This window comes from Cydia fagiglandana, chromosome 18 (assembly GCF_963556715.1).
Source record: "Cydia fagiglandana chromosome 18, ilCydFagi1.1, whole genome shotgun sequence".
NCBI lineage: Eukaryota > Metazoa > Arthropoda > Insecta > Lepidoptera > Tortricidae > Cydia > Cydia fagiglandana.
In genome coordinates this window covers 2,003,466-2,017,021 of record NC_085949.1, presented here as the reverse complement: position 1 = coordinate 2,017,021, position 13,556 = coordinate 2,003,466, and the positions used below count along the sequence as shown (strand labels likewise).

The following is a 13,556-nucleotide window of genomic DNA, read 5'->3' as shown; positions in this document are numbered from 1 at the left end:
GGCTGCCAGGAGAACTACTGTCGTGCTTATATTTAAGCCTTGTTTCCAGTAACTCGCACCAGTACTAACCCAATGTGAACACCCGTAAAGGGATCGCAATATGGTAATCAGTCACAGGCCCGAAGGTTCCGTACAGTTTCGTACAAGTTTCAATCAAAGTACGAAACAGCTGAATGAATAATGTAATGAAATATGCTGATGATGACGATGATCAAACATTTATTTAGAAGAGGTGGCTTTATTGCAAGAGTTTTTTACAATTGTTGTTGGTTACTAAAATTTGTTGTAATCGGTTTTTAACAATTGTTGTAATCGCAAAATGTAATATCCATTTTGTATAATCAGTACCATTATTGTATAAAAAGAGTCGTATAATAACGTATACAATTGGACACGTGGAATACCGTCCTATCTTACTCACCGCACAGACATTTCAAATAAAAAGGTGGAAACAAAGTCAACATATATTAAAAGCCTGTCAAAGCGAGATATTATTGTTACATAAATTATATAATATACCTAATGATATGAAACAATACGAGTATACCGGCACGTGGAGCCAATAACAATGATTTTGTGCGGGATGATAATTTGAGTGGAACCAATTTTTTGTTCCGCCTTCAATTCAATTCAATATATTTTCACCACACCAGCTCGGAAAGGCTTACTTTGCACTTCGTAAACTGATAGCAAAGTTGCATTTTATTCACAAGTGAGACAAAGTAATCAAATGCAAATTTTGAGGTGGTTTATTATGTTTGCTGGTAGAAATGACTTAAATGATGAATTTGGATGATAAATATTTAATAACATTCATTTGGATTTGATTTGGTTTGATTTTGTTTGATATTTTACATTTAATATTTGCTTCAGGTTGGTGTGGTGAAAAATTTTGTGTTTCACTCGGGGGCAAATTTTGTTTAACTCTCGTGCTTTGAAACCCTCGCAACGCTCAAGATTCCATCTTTCGAACCACTCGCTACGGTCGTGGTTCAATTTTGAAATCTTTCGCTTGCTCGGGTATCAATATTTAGCACGAGCGTTTAAACAACAAGTTTGCCCCCTTGTAAAACAAATAACTATTATTTCTGCCTGCGTAGGTCCATAAAATTGTTAGTATTACAAGTACTTACATTTAAGAGTTGTGTGTCTACATGCTAAACATACATTAAAATAATTAATAAATATATAATAATTTCCACGGCACACAACTAATAAAAAAATATATCAAATTTAATCAATGAAAATCCTATTTATTTTACATTAAAAATCACGAGGCATTTTAATAAAGAATTTTGGCAACTCCAGAACTTTGGAAACAAACTGGGCCGGGGCTGGGCCAGAGCATCCGGCGCTTCGTTTTCAATGGAAAGCACCACGTGATCACCGATCGTTATAGAGAAGGACATGTCTATATGCACCTTACGGCGCGATTCGGGAAATGAATTAGACATTCACTAGATATGAAATAGTAAAAATATGTGACGTTCCACGGAAAAAGGTACCTTATGGCGGCTGGCGCTTACGCTATTATTAACGCCGCTCCAATATTCAGCCGGAGCAATGGTACCTTTTTCCGTGGAACATCTTTACTATTTCATATCTAGTGAATCTCTAAATCATTTCCTGAATCGCGCCGTTAGTGTCTGTATGTATTCCACAGTGCCTTTGTGTCTCACTGTAATACTGTGTAATATGTTTGAATAAATAAATAAAATAAATAAATGTCGGACGCCTCGGCCCGGGCATGGCCCGGTCTAGCGTGAGTCATCTTTTACGCGGCTGACATCCTGGACTCTATAGGCTACTCCGTCCACCTACATTTTTTAAATATTCCGCCTTTTATAACAAAATTGGTTCGCGAGACTAACAAGATTCATACAATACCTTACTACATAATTCAGAAGTTAACCTAAGCCTTCCACTAAAGTAAAGTTAGGCTTACATCGGCGAAGTCTGAAATTGGCTGCAATATTAAAATCGTTGGGTGGAAGTTGGTCTATTAATCAGGCCCCAGGTGTCTGGGAGCGTTCCCGTTGCTTCGGCGAGTCGAACGACCAAAACCAATGCTAGTGGCTCTGTCCTAGTTAACCCCCATGGCTCCGCCATTTTGGATCCAAACACTGAATAGATAACCCCTATGATTATCCTTTCCGAGGTTTTCCCGAGGGTCTACAGTATGGGGTTCTCCATAAACCGGGCAAGTGCGAGTCGGACTCGCGCACGAAGGGTTCCGTACCATAATGCAAAAAAAAAAAAAGCAAAAACAAAAACGGTCACCCATCCAAATACTGACCACTCCCGACGTTGCTTAACTTTGGTCAAAAATCACGTTTGTTGTATGGGAGCCCCATTTAAATCTTTATTTTATTCTGTTTTTAGTATTTGTTGTTATAGCGGCAACAGAAATACATCATCTGTGAAAATTTCAACTGTCTAGCTATCACGGTTCGTGAGATACAGCCTGGTGACAGACGGACGGACGGACGGACGGACAGCGAAGTCTTAGTAATAGGGTCCCGTTTTACCCTTTGGGTACGGAACCCTAAAAAGGAGTGTACAGGTTTTTAAAAGGTCGGCAACGCGCATGTAACACCTCTGGAGTTGCAGGCGTCCATAGGCCACGGTAACAGTTTACCATTAGGCGGGCCGTATGCTTGTTTGCCACCGATGTGGAATAAAAAAAAAGATAAAAAAATCTATACATATAATTATCCAATTTATTGTCACTGTGACAAGGTACGAAATGGTACAAAAATTAAATTCTTTTACTGTATAATAGAAGCAGGGACGTATACTGTGTTATGACAAAATTGGTTGCTGTGGTTTAACCGGTCGACCCCGGGTTAGTGAATGGTGCCACTCCTTAAGTATTGCTATCCCGCTCGCAATGTGTCATTAACAGCCGTCATTATGGGCAGGACAACAATATAAGGCCTGATTCGAATTCAATCTGCCAAATTGAAAACCCTATTAATGGTACTGAAGCTAGCTGAATCAAGATTTGTTTTTCCATAATTTATTGAAAATTTGCAACCAATTTAAATACACATAACAAATATAAAATAAAGCAAAACAAAACTTAATGCAACATATGGGGGAAGAGATGACAGTTGAGTTAATTAAATGACAACAGTACATAATTCCGTGCTTGAACAATTTGGAAGTAGAAGTATGTGTTTGTAAACATGAAACGAGCTTAATTAGTATTATGGTATTTTATAGCATTATTTCCTGAATTGTGTAATCCAAATCGATTTCTTTTGAACTCATACAAGCCAATTATGAATAATCTCGTACTTATAATTGGTTCATGAGATAAATGTGCGTAAAATAATTCAAAAAGCTTCGCGCAAAACGGATTGGATTGAGTTTAAAACAAATAGGATTAAATCCCTCAACACACATCGCGTGCCGCGTTTGGACGTTTTAAATGCATTGATTTCTGCTTGCTTGGTGACTGGTACTAGTAACTATATAGGTTATACTCATATATAAGAATCACAAAAAATACTTCCATATTCATTTATTTGTATATTTATATTTGGTGAAATCAAATTTGTCAGTGAGAACAAAAAATATATTCTCATCCTTTTCTTTTGGCTGCTAGTACTAGTGTAAGACGAAGATAGTATGACTCTGTCTATGTTTCAAATGAGACATTCCTTTCACAAACTATAATTAAACTGTTTTTGTTGATTAATTCTAGCATACCTACTATTCATCTCCGTTACACTCATTGTTGGACAAGCTTGCCTTCTCTTTCGGTGTGCTCAGTAGCACGTGCACACCTACGCGCGACTACAGAGTCTGTATTAGGGTGTTTGCGTGTGTGTGCCCGTAGGTCGCTCTGAGCAACTGTTCAAATTAAGCGATACAATTTTGGAACGCCTTTAAGATGAAAGTGGAGGACCCTACGCGAAATCGTCTTTTCATACAAACGAAGTCTTCATTTTCCTCTCTGGATATTAACATTATTGAAAATATTTTGACACAATTTATTGCATATTAACCACTGCTAGTTTATTTTTTAGTATCACAAAAGTAAGGAGCATTTAAATATTTGTATGACATCTGTTTTTCGCTCTTAACTTTTACAATAATGCAAAAATCGAAAAAGTCTAGCGTACGGGCATCGCTATGGCTAATATACATCAAGTTATGCAAAAATAATTCTCATAATGTCAATATCCAGAGAGGAAAATGGGGACTACTTTTGTCCCCTTTCCTCTTGACCTATCTGAGTAACATATTTCTGTAGGTACATAAGTTCCCGGAACAAATATTCGTGATTAACACACAAATAAATTCCCTTACAGAATAAATAGTAGTACTAAGTACAGAAGACTCACACTCTAACAAAACGCGTCTGTTACGATCAGCACAGATATGGCCGCTAGGTGGCGACAGCGCCACGCGCGGCTTATGGCAAACCCCAAAATTGGGGCCGAACGGATGTACTTTTAGCTACCTGTAGCAAAGCGACGAAATCGCGGAGTGAGCCACGCCTGCCGGGACTCAAACCCGGGACGACCTGCTTTGTAGGCAGGGTCACTATTAGTTACCCACCATTAGACTAGGAAGTCGTTAATAGTTATTTGTTTTACAAGGGGGCAAAGTTGTTGTTTAACCGCTCGTGCTAACGTTGATACCCCAGCAAGCGAAAGATTCCAAAATTGAACCACGAGCGTAGCGAGTGGTTCGAAAAATGGAATCTTGAGCGTTGCGAGGGTTTCAAAGCAAGAGGGTTAAACAAAATTTACCCCCGAGTGAAACACAAAATTTTTCACCACACCAACCCGAAGCAAATATTAAATGTAAAATATCAAACAAAATCACACCAAATCAAATCCAAATGAATGTTATTAAATATTTATCATCCAAAGTCATCATTTAAAAGTCAATTCTACCAGCAAACATAAGAAAACAACTCAAAATTTGCATTTGTTTACTTTGCCTCACATGTGGATAAAATGCAACTTTGCTATTCGTTTTTTAAGTGCAAAGAAATTCTTTCCGAGCTGGTGTGGTGAAAAATCTAATTGTGACGTCTGACAACTATCAAAATAAGTATATCATTCGCGTTGAATTGTTAATTCCTTCAAGTCGCTTTTGGTTGGCATTTAGGTGTCAGGCTGCCAGGTGAACTACTGTCGTGCTTATATTTAAGCCTTGTTTCCAGTAACTCGCACCAGTACTAACCCAATGTGAACACCCGTAAAGGGATCGCAATATGGTAATCAGTCACAGGCCCGAAGGTTCCGTACAGTTTCGTACAAGTTTCAATCAAAGTACGAAACAGCTGAATGAATAATGTAATGAAATATGCTGATGATGACGATGATCAAACATTTATTTAGAAGAGGTGGCTTTATTGCAAGAGTTTTTTACAATTGTTGTTGGTTACTAAAATTTGTTGTAATCGGTTTTTAACAATTGTTGTAATCGCAAAATGTAATATCCATTTTGTATAATCAGTACCATTATTGTATAAAAAGAGTCGTATAATAACGTATACAATTGGACACGTGGAATACCGTCCTATCTTACTCACCGCACAGACATTTCAAATAAAAAGGTGGAAACAAAGTCAACATATATTAAAAGCCTGTCAAAGCGAGATATTATTGTTACATAAATTATATAATATACCTAATGATATGAAACAATACGAGTATACCGGCACGTGGAGCCAATAACAATGATTTTGTGCGGGATGATAATTTGAGTGGAACCAATTTTTTGTTCCGCCTTCAATTCAATTCAATATATTTTCACCACACCAGCTCGGAAAGGCTTACTTTGCACTTCGTAAACTGATAGCAAAGTTGCATTTTATTCACAAGTGAGACAAAGTAATCAAATGCAAATTTTGAGGTGGTTTATTATGTTTGCTGGTAGAAATGACTTAAATGATGAATTTGGATGATAAATATTTAATAACATTCATTTGGATTTGATTTGGTTTGATTTTGTTTGATATTTTACATTTAATATTTGCTTCAGGTTGGTGTGGTGAAAAATTTTGTGTTTCACTCGGGGGCAAATTTTGTTTAACTCTCGTGCTTTGAAACCCTCGCAACGCTCAAGATTCCATCTTTCGAACCACTCGCTACGGTCGTGGTTCAATTTTGAAATCTTTCGCTTGCTCGGGTATCAATATTTAGCACGAGCGTTTAAACAACAAGTTTGCCCCCTTGTAAAACAAATAACTATTATTTCTGCCTGCGTAGGTCCATAAAATTGTTAGTATTACAAGTACTTACATTTAAGAGTTGTGTGTCTACATGCTAAACATACATTAAAATAATTAATAAATATATAATAATTTCCACGGCACAAAACTAATAAAAAAATATATCAAATTTAATCAATGAAAATCCTATTTATTTTACATTAAAAATCACGAGGCATTTTAATAAAGAATTTTGGCAACTCCAGAACTTTGGAAACAAACTGGGCCGGGGCTGGGCCAGAGCATCCGGCGCTTCGTTTTCAATGGAAAGCACCACGTGATCACCGATCGTTATAGAGAAGGACATGTCTATATGCACCTTACGGCGCGATTCGGGAAATGAATTAGACATTCACTAGATATGAAATAGTAAAAATATGTGACGTTCCACGGAAAAAGGTACCTTATGGCGGCTGGCGCTTACGCTATTATTAACGCCGCTCCAATATTCAGCCGGAGCAATGGTACCTTTTTCCGTGGAACATCTTTACTATTTCATATCTAGTGAATCTCTAAATCATTTCCTGAATCGCGCCGTTAGTGTCTGTATGTATTCCACAGTGCCTTTGTGTCTCACTGTAATACTGTGTAATATGTTTGAATAAATAAATAAAATAAATAAATGTCGGACGCCTCGGCCCGGGCACGGCCCGGTCTAGCGTCAGTCATCAGACGCGGCTGACATCCTGGACTCTATAGGCTACTCCGTCCGCCCGCCACCTACATTTTTTAAATATTCCGCCTTTTATAACAAAATTGGTTCGCGAGACTAACAAGATTCATACAATACCTTACTACATAATTCAGAAGTTAACCTAAGCCTTCCACTAAAGTAAAGTTAGGCTTACATCGGCGAAGTCTGAAATTGGCTGCAATATTAAAATCGTTGGGTGGAAGTTGGTCTATTAATCAGGCCCCAGGTGTCTGGGAGCGTTCCCGTTGCTTCGGCGAGTCGAACGACCAAAACCAATGCTAGTGGCTCTGTCCTAGTTAACCCCCATGGCTCCGCCATTTTGGAAAATTTCCAAACACTGAATAGATAACCCCTATGTCATAGGATGTCATAGGGCCTATGATATCCCTTCCGAGGTTTTCCCGAGGGTCTACAGTATGGGGTTCTTCAAAATAGGAGTGTAATACAGGTTTTTAAAAGGTCGGCAACGCGCATGTAACGCCTCTGGAGTTGCAGGCGTCCATAGGCTACGGTGACTGCTTACCACCAGGCCGTATGGTTGTTTAGGATACGGGCAGGTATGCTTGTTTGCCACCGATGTGGTATTAAAATAAAAGATAAAAAATCTATACATATAATTATCCAATTATTGTCACTGTGACAAAGTACGAAATGATACAAAAATTAAATTATTTTACTGTATAATAGAAGCAGGGACGTATACTGTGTTATGACAAAATTATGTACATAATTTACCTACCTATCTCTATGCGCCACTTATGGTAAGTGGCGCATAGAGATACATACCGTTAACCCAATGTCAAATTGTACTGGTAACCATGGTAATTCCAGGTTTAACCGGTCGACCCCGGGTTAGTGAATGGTGCCACTCCTTAAGTATTGCTATCCCGCTCGCAATGTGTCATTGACCGCCGTCATCATGGGCGAGACAACAATATAATTACGTTACGCGAGCGATGCGGGTCAATGTACGGAATTCCTTGTGCGAAGCGTCCTTTAAGGGGCCTACAGATTACCAGTTCACCGGACGATATCAGCCTGTCAGTTGTTCATAGCTGTCACCTTTTGCGTTTAAAGGTGCCCACTGATTAACAGTCCGCCGGACGGTATCGGCCTGTCAGTTAGAACAAAATTTTGACAGCTCCGAACAACTGACAGGCCGATACCGTCCGGCGGACTGTTAATCAGTGGGCCCCTTAACTGGCAGGCTTATATCGTTCGGCAAACTGGTAATCTGTGGGCCCCTTAACCGTTCACCTGAGCGTTCGACTCTACACTTTTGGAACATCACAGGCTGTGATTAATCCTGCAAGGAGTGCAGCGTGTGCGCGAGAATTTTAAAATAGCTTTTTAATGAAATTGGTTATCGTTAGATGTCTGAGGAATTTGCGATGACGTAGGAGTAAGAATCAATAGTAGCGGAAAAACGCGTCGAAAGTATCTGCCACCTTAGAACTATTTTCTAAATAGACATATATCTTTATAGTTTGCGGTTAAAAGTACCTGTCATAGTTTAGTGGTTCTAAATATATAATGTTTATTTCTTTTTATAAAGCTATTAATTAGAGTGGTAGATATTGTTGATACGTAGTCTGATCCGCTGATTTGATGCTGACCGTACATTTATTTATTTTTATTTATTTATTTATTTATTAGTCAAATAAGTAACACAGCATTACAGTAAAACCAAGGCACTGTGAAACTAAAAAATAAAATACAATACAAAGAAACTACAAATAAAAACCAAAGACAAGTTAATTATTTTACATTAGACTTTGATGACATTATGACATTAGATTTGGGCGACGACGTAACGGCGTGGCTCCGTTGCGTCGTCTGACTTTTTTATAATTTCCGTAGTTTAGGAAATATCTTTTATTCGATTTTTTTAATGCAAGGTCTTTTAATTTAAAGGTAATTGTAGCCAAATGAATATTCTTCATCATCTCCTCGCCATTTTCGGCCACAGCGACTGAGTTCTACCGCTGCTGAGAGCGTCGCTGATGCGCTCTGAGGTGACTAATATATCCAAGTTTTGCAGCGAAAATGTGACCACACTCCCTGCACGTCAGGAACCCTCTGACATAATTGTAAATTATAGCCACAGGTGGTGTGGCCTTTAACACGTCGCGTCGAGTTCTGTGGGGGCCGTTTGAAACTGACGCACCGTGTCTGCATATTATGCCTCCAAGCTAATTATTTATATGATAAACATTCACATATACTTATGCAAATAGTGTGGACTGTTAAGACGACGATGAAGAAAGTTTGTTTCTTAAACAAAGACCTTAAACGTACTCTCTTGTTTCAGATAAAGCACCTTCAGAGGCGACGTTCCGCGGCGCGGAGTTCCTTTCCTACGACCTGACACAGACCGGAGGCGAGCCTATAGTCAGCACACAGGACACCATCTCGCTGTACTTCAAGACGCGGCAGCCGAATGGACTGCTCTTCTACACTGGTATGTACACTTAGGGGATTGGGACCGATAGGGGCTGGGGCCAGAAGGTACTTAAGTACGACCTGACACAGACCGGGGGCGAGCCTATAGTCAGCTCGCAGGACACCATCTCGCTGTTCTTCAAGACGCGGCCGCCGAATGGACTGCTCTTCTATACTGGGATGTACACTTAGGGGATTGGGACCGATGGGGGTTGGGGCCAGATGGTTCTTGAGTACGACCTGACACAGACCGGGGCGAGCCTATAGTTAGCTCGCAAGACACCATCTCGCTGTACTTCAAGACGCGGCAGCCGAATGGACTGCTCTTTTACACTGGTACATACACTACGTGTACATACACGTAGTCTGTGAGAATCTACAGGGATCGGGGCAAGATGGTTCTTGAGGAAAATTGATCGGTCAAGATAGAAGGAAGAAGCGCAAGTCTCTGGCTGTTGAGACACTAAAACTCCCATTTTTGTCGGTTCAAATTGTTGATAAAATGACATAACACCCTTAGATTTCTTAAGATAGGGGCACTTACGTGGTTGAGAATGGAAACCCACATACTAATATCAAAAAGTAGCCGAAAACACCTCGCGTGATTTGTGCACAACCCCTAATACATAGTAGCACTAGCAAGAAAAGTAAGGAGATACTAAAATGAGATTTTTGTCGTTTTGTCGGTTAAAATTTTGATGGTTGATAATTAATCGCAGGCTTATACAGGGTTACTTTTTTACCGGTACAATAAATTTTACCACATCATTGGTATCGATAATAGATCACATTGCACAAATAAAAATTTTTTTATTATTATTTCGCATCAATTAATTTATCCTTCACCAATTTAGTAACTTCTGGTTGCACTAATTACAAGGTGTCAACGGTATGAAATCGCGCGCGATGACGTAAACAAACAGTTGCCAGTTCGTGCGTTTGCTGAAAATTGATCGGTCAAGATAGAAGGAAGAAGCGCAAGTCTCTGGCTGTTGAGACACTAAAACTCCCATTTTTGTCGGTTCAAATTGTTGATAAAATGACATAACACCCTTAGATTTCTTAAGATAGGGGCACTTACGTGGTTGAGAATGGAAACCCACATACTAATATCAAAAAGTAGCCGAAAACACCTCGCGTGATTTGTGCACAACCCCTAATACATAGTAGCACTAGCAAGAAAAGTAAGGAGATACTAAAATGAGATTTTTGTCGTTTTGTCGGTTAAAATTTTGATGGTTGATAATTAATCGCAGGCTTATACAGGGTTACTTTTTTACCGGTACAATAAATTTTACCACATCATTGGTATCGATAATAGATCACATTGCACAAATAAAAATTTTTTTATTATTATTTCGCATCAATTAATTTATCCTTCACCAATTTAGTAACTTCTGGTTGCACTAATTACAAGGTGTCAACGGTATGAAATCGCGCGCGATGACGTAAACAAACAGTTGCCAGTTCGTGCGTTTGCTAATTGATGCGTAAGGCATCCACATTTTCTAGTACTTTAGCGGATAAGTTCGGGCATTGGTATTTTTGTTTTTTTTTGTTCCCAAATAGTAGTAACAAAGAATGCTGGTATTTTTTTATTTTTGGCAACAATTACGTATGTTGATTTATTGTACTGGTAAAAAAGTAACCCTGTATGATAATCGTGGTCTTATTGCTTATCGCCGCGGTTGTCACTTTCTAACAAGTATCGCATCACACTTTACAGAAAACATTATTGAAATGTACATAGTATCTATTAGAAACGGGTCACAGATACAAAGCAAGACTTCACGGTCCCACAGCGGTCAGCCACCACCAAACAACGACAACTATATTAATTTAGTATATTACTCCCGCAACAGATATTCGCATGCAAACTGTCTCCGTGCGTAACAAAACTACTGCTTGAAATTTGCTACACACTTAAGCCCTTTTTAAATTAGGACTAGGTTGGCTTCGTTTAAGTTTGGTCCTAGTTTCTGACGTACCGTAGAGAAAAGACGTAAGTGTGCATTTGTCAATAGAAACGTTGGGTTTAAGATTATAATGCACAGTTAATTATGATAGAACATAGAAAGCTTGACATAATACGAGTATGTGTACATATATTTATAGCTTACATTAAATAATAGTACATTATACATACAACTATAGCCCATTCTGTATGAGGTAAAATTACCTCATAAATATAAATATAAATGCCTAACGAGACCCGATATTGGAAACGAGCTAACGATAGGCTTTTGACGACCGGTCTGGCCTAGTGGGTAGTGACCTAGTGACCCTGCCTGCGAAGCCGATGGTCCTGGGTTCGAATCCTAGTAAGGGTATTTATTTGTGTGATGACACAGATATTTGTTCCTGAGTCATGGTTGTTTTCTATGTATTTATATATTATATATATCGTTGTCTGAGTACACACAACACGAGCCTTCTTGAGCTTACTGTGGGACTTAGTCAATCTGTGTAAGAATGTCCTATAATATTTATTTATTATTTATTTATATTAGCCAAGGACAAAGAGATTTTTTATGCTCCTTCTTCTTCATAAAACATAAACTCCCTGTAATAAATGTGGTCTCTTACCTACCCACTAACAAACACAAACGTTTAAGTGATGGGTAAGGTAAGGACTAACAGAACCATATGGCAACTATCAAGAATTTCTCATTTTATATTTCCCAAGGGTTTATGATAGTCGAATTCACCATATTCGTATCGTAGAGTAAACTTAGGGCTTGTGGGTACTTTCTTCAATTTAAAAAATGGGACAAGTGCAAGTCGGACTCGCCCACCGAGGGTTCCGTACTTTTTAGTATTTGTTGTAATGACGGAAACAAAAATACATCATGTGTGAAATTTTCAACTGTCATGGTTCATGAGATACAGCTTGGTGACAGACAGACAGATGGACAGACAGATATACGGACAGACAAACAGTGGAGTCCTAGTAATAGGTTCCCGTTTTTACCTTACGGAACCTTAATGATCTAACGATCTAATGAAAGGCCTTGGAAAGTCCTTGAATCAGAGGTTATACAAAATTTCTCATGAGGTACTGTGTTTCATACATTATTTTCACTGAGCTTCGCTAAAATCCGAGCGCGGTTACAATGTAGGCTCATTTATAACCCTAGTACCCTTTTGTGCCTCTGTATTTGTTTATCTAGGCTGCACTGTCCATTTATCAATTTCGCGCTGGATATGTATCATTAATCTTTTCATGAAATGTAAACAACAGAGCTTTGGAACATGCCTGGTCCATTCAGTGCCTAATTTCAAGTGTTTTCGAAAGTCCTATCTGGCGCAGTCGGCTGGATGTGAAAGCAATCTTATTGCTATTGAGATAGAATTCATTTTACCTAAGTTCTTCATCAGATACTAATTAATTAGGCTGCCGGCTCATAAACGTATTACCGATCTTTGTCTTAGAGTAGAAAGTTTTAAGAAAAAAAGACTCTTCTTAAAACTCATTACTAATTATAATTTTAATTCTTTAATATTAATTTTTACATTTTTATACGTAAAACCTACTTTTTGCAAAGTGTTACTTGTCACTTTTTGACATCTATCAATAAGGATATTTAGACTATGTCCCATAGCAGCAACATCACCATCAGAAAGGCCTTTTACACAGTTTTACACTATGTAACAATGAAAACTTGTTTTTTTTTTAAACTCATTACTAATTATAATTTAAGTTCTCATAATAAGTGAAATGTAAAAAAAATGGGAATAAATTATCTTTAAACCTAAACCTAATCAATATACTAACTGGTCTAACTGAGCTAATACGACTAATGTCTGCGAGATAATTTCAACCCCCCCTCTTTTGCAGGTCATGAAGCCGACTACCTAAACCTGGCAGTTCGCGATGGCGGCGTCTCTCTGACCATGGGCCTTGGGAACGGCAAGCAGGAGATGCACATCAAACCATCGAAGACCAGGTTCGATGACCATCAGTGGCACAAGCTGACGGTGCATCGGAGGATACAGGAGGTCAGTTATGAAAAACACTATACTCATCATTTTCGGGTTATAATACGAGCATAAATAAAAATTAAGATTCCCTCTATGGTCCACTTTTCCAAACTTTCAGTCACTTTACCAAACTTAGCTCACCAAACGAAGACCAAAATTGCCAATCAGGGGAAATAATTCGTGTATAAGCGACTTTTGGCACAG

At 38.5% G+C, this 13,556-nt stretch overlaps 1 protein-coding gene across 1 annotated transcript in view; it reads left to right on the top strand.

Annotated features, from left to right (window-relative positions):
- The window catches only part of LOC134673261 (neurexin 1), a 255,780-nt gene that overhangs the window by 188,475 nt on the left and 53,749 nt on the right, over positions 1-13,556 (top strand). The window contains exons 6-7 of the mRNA XM_063531225.1: positions 9,241-9,390; positions 13,210-13,370. Coding sequence (XP_063387295.1) covers positions 9,241-9,390; positions 13,210-13,370 — 311 coding nt within the window. The remainder of the gene's footprint in view (positions 1-9,240; positions 9,391-13,209; positions 13,371-13,556) is intronic.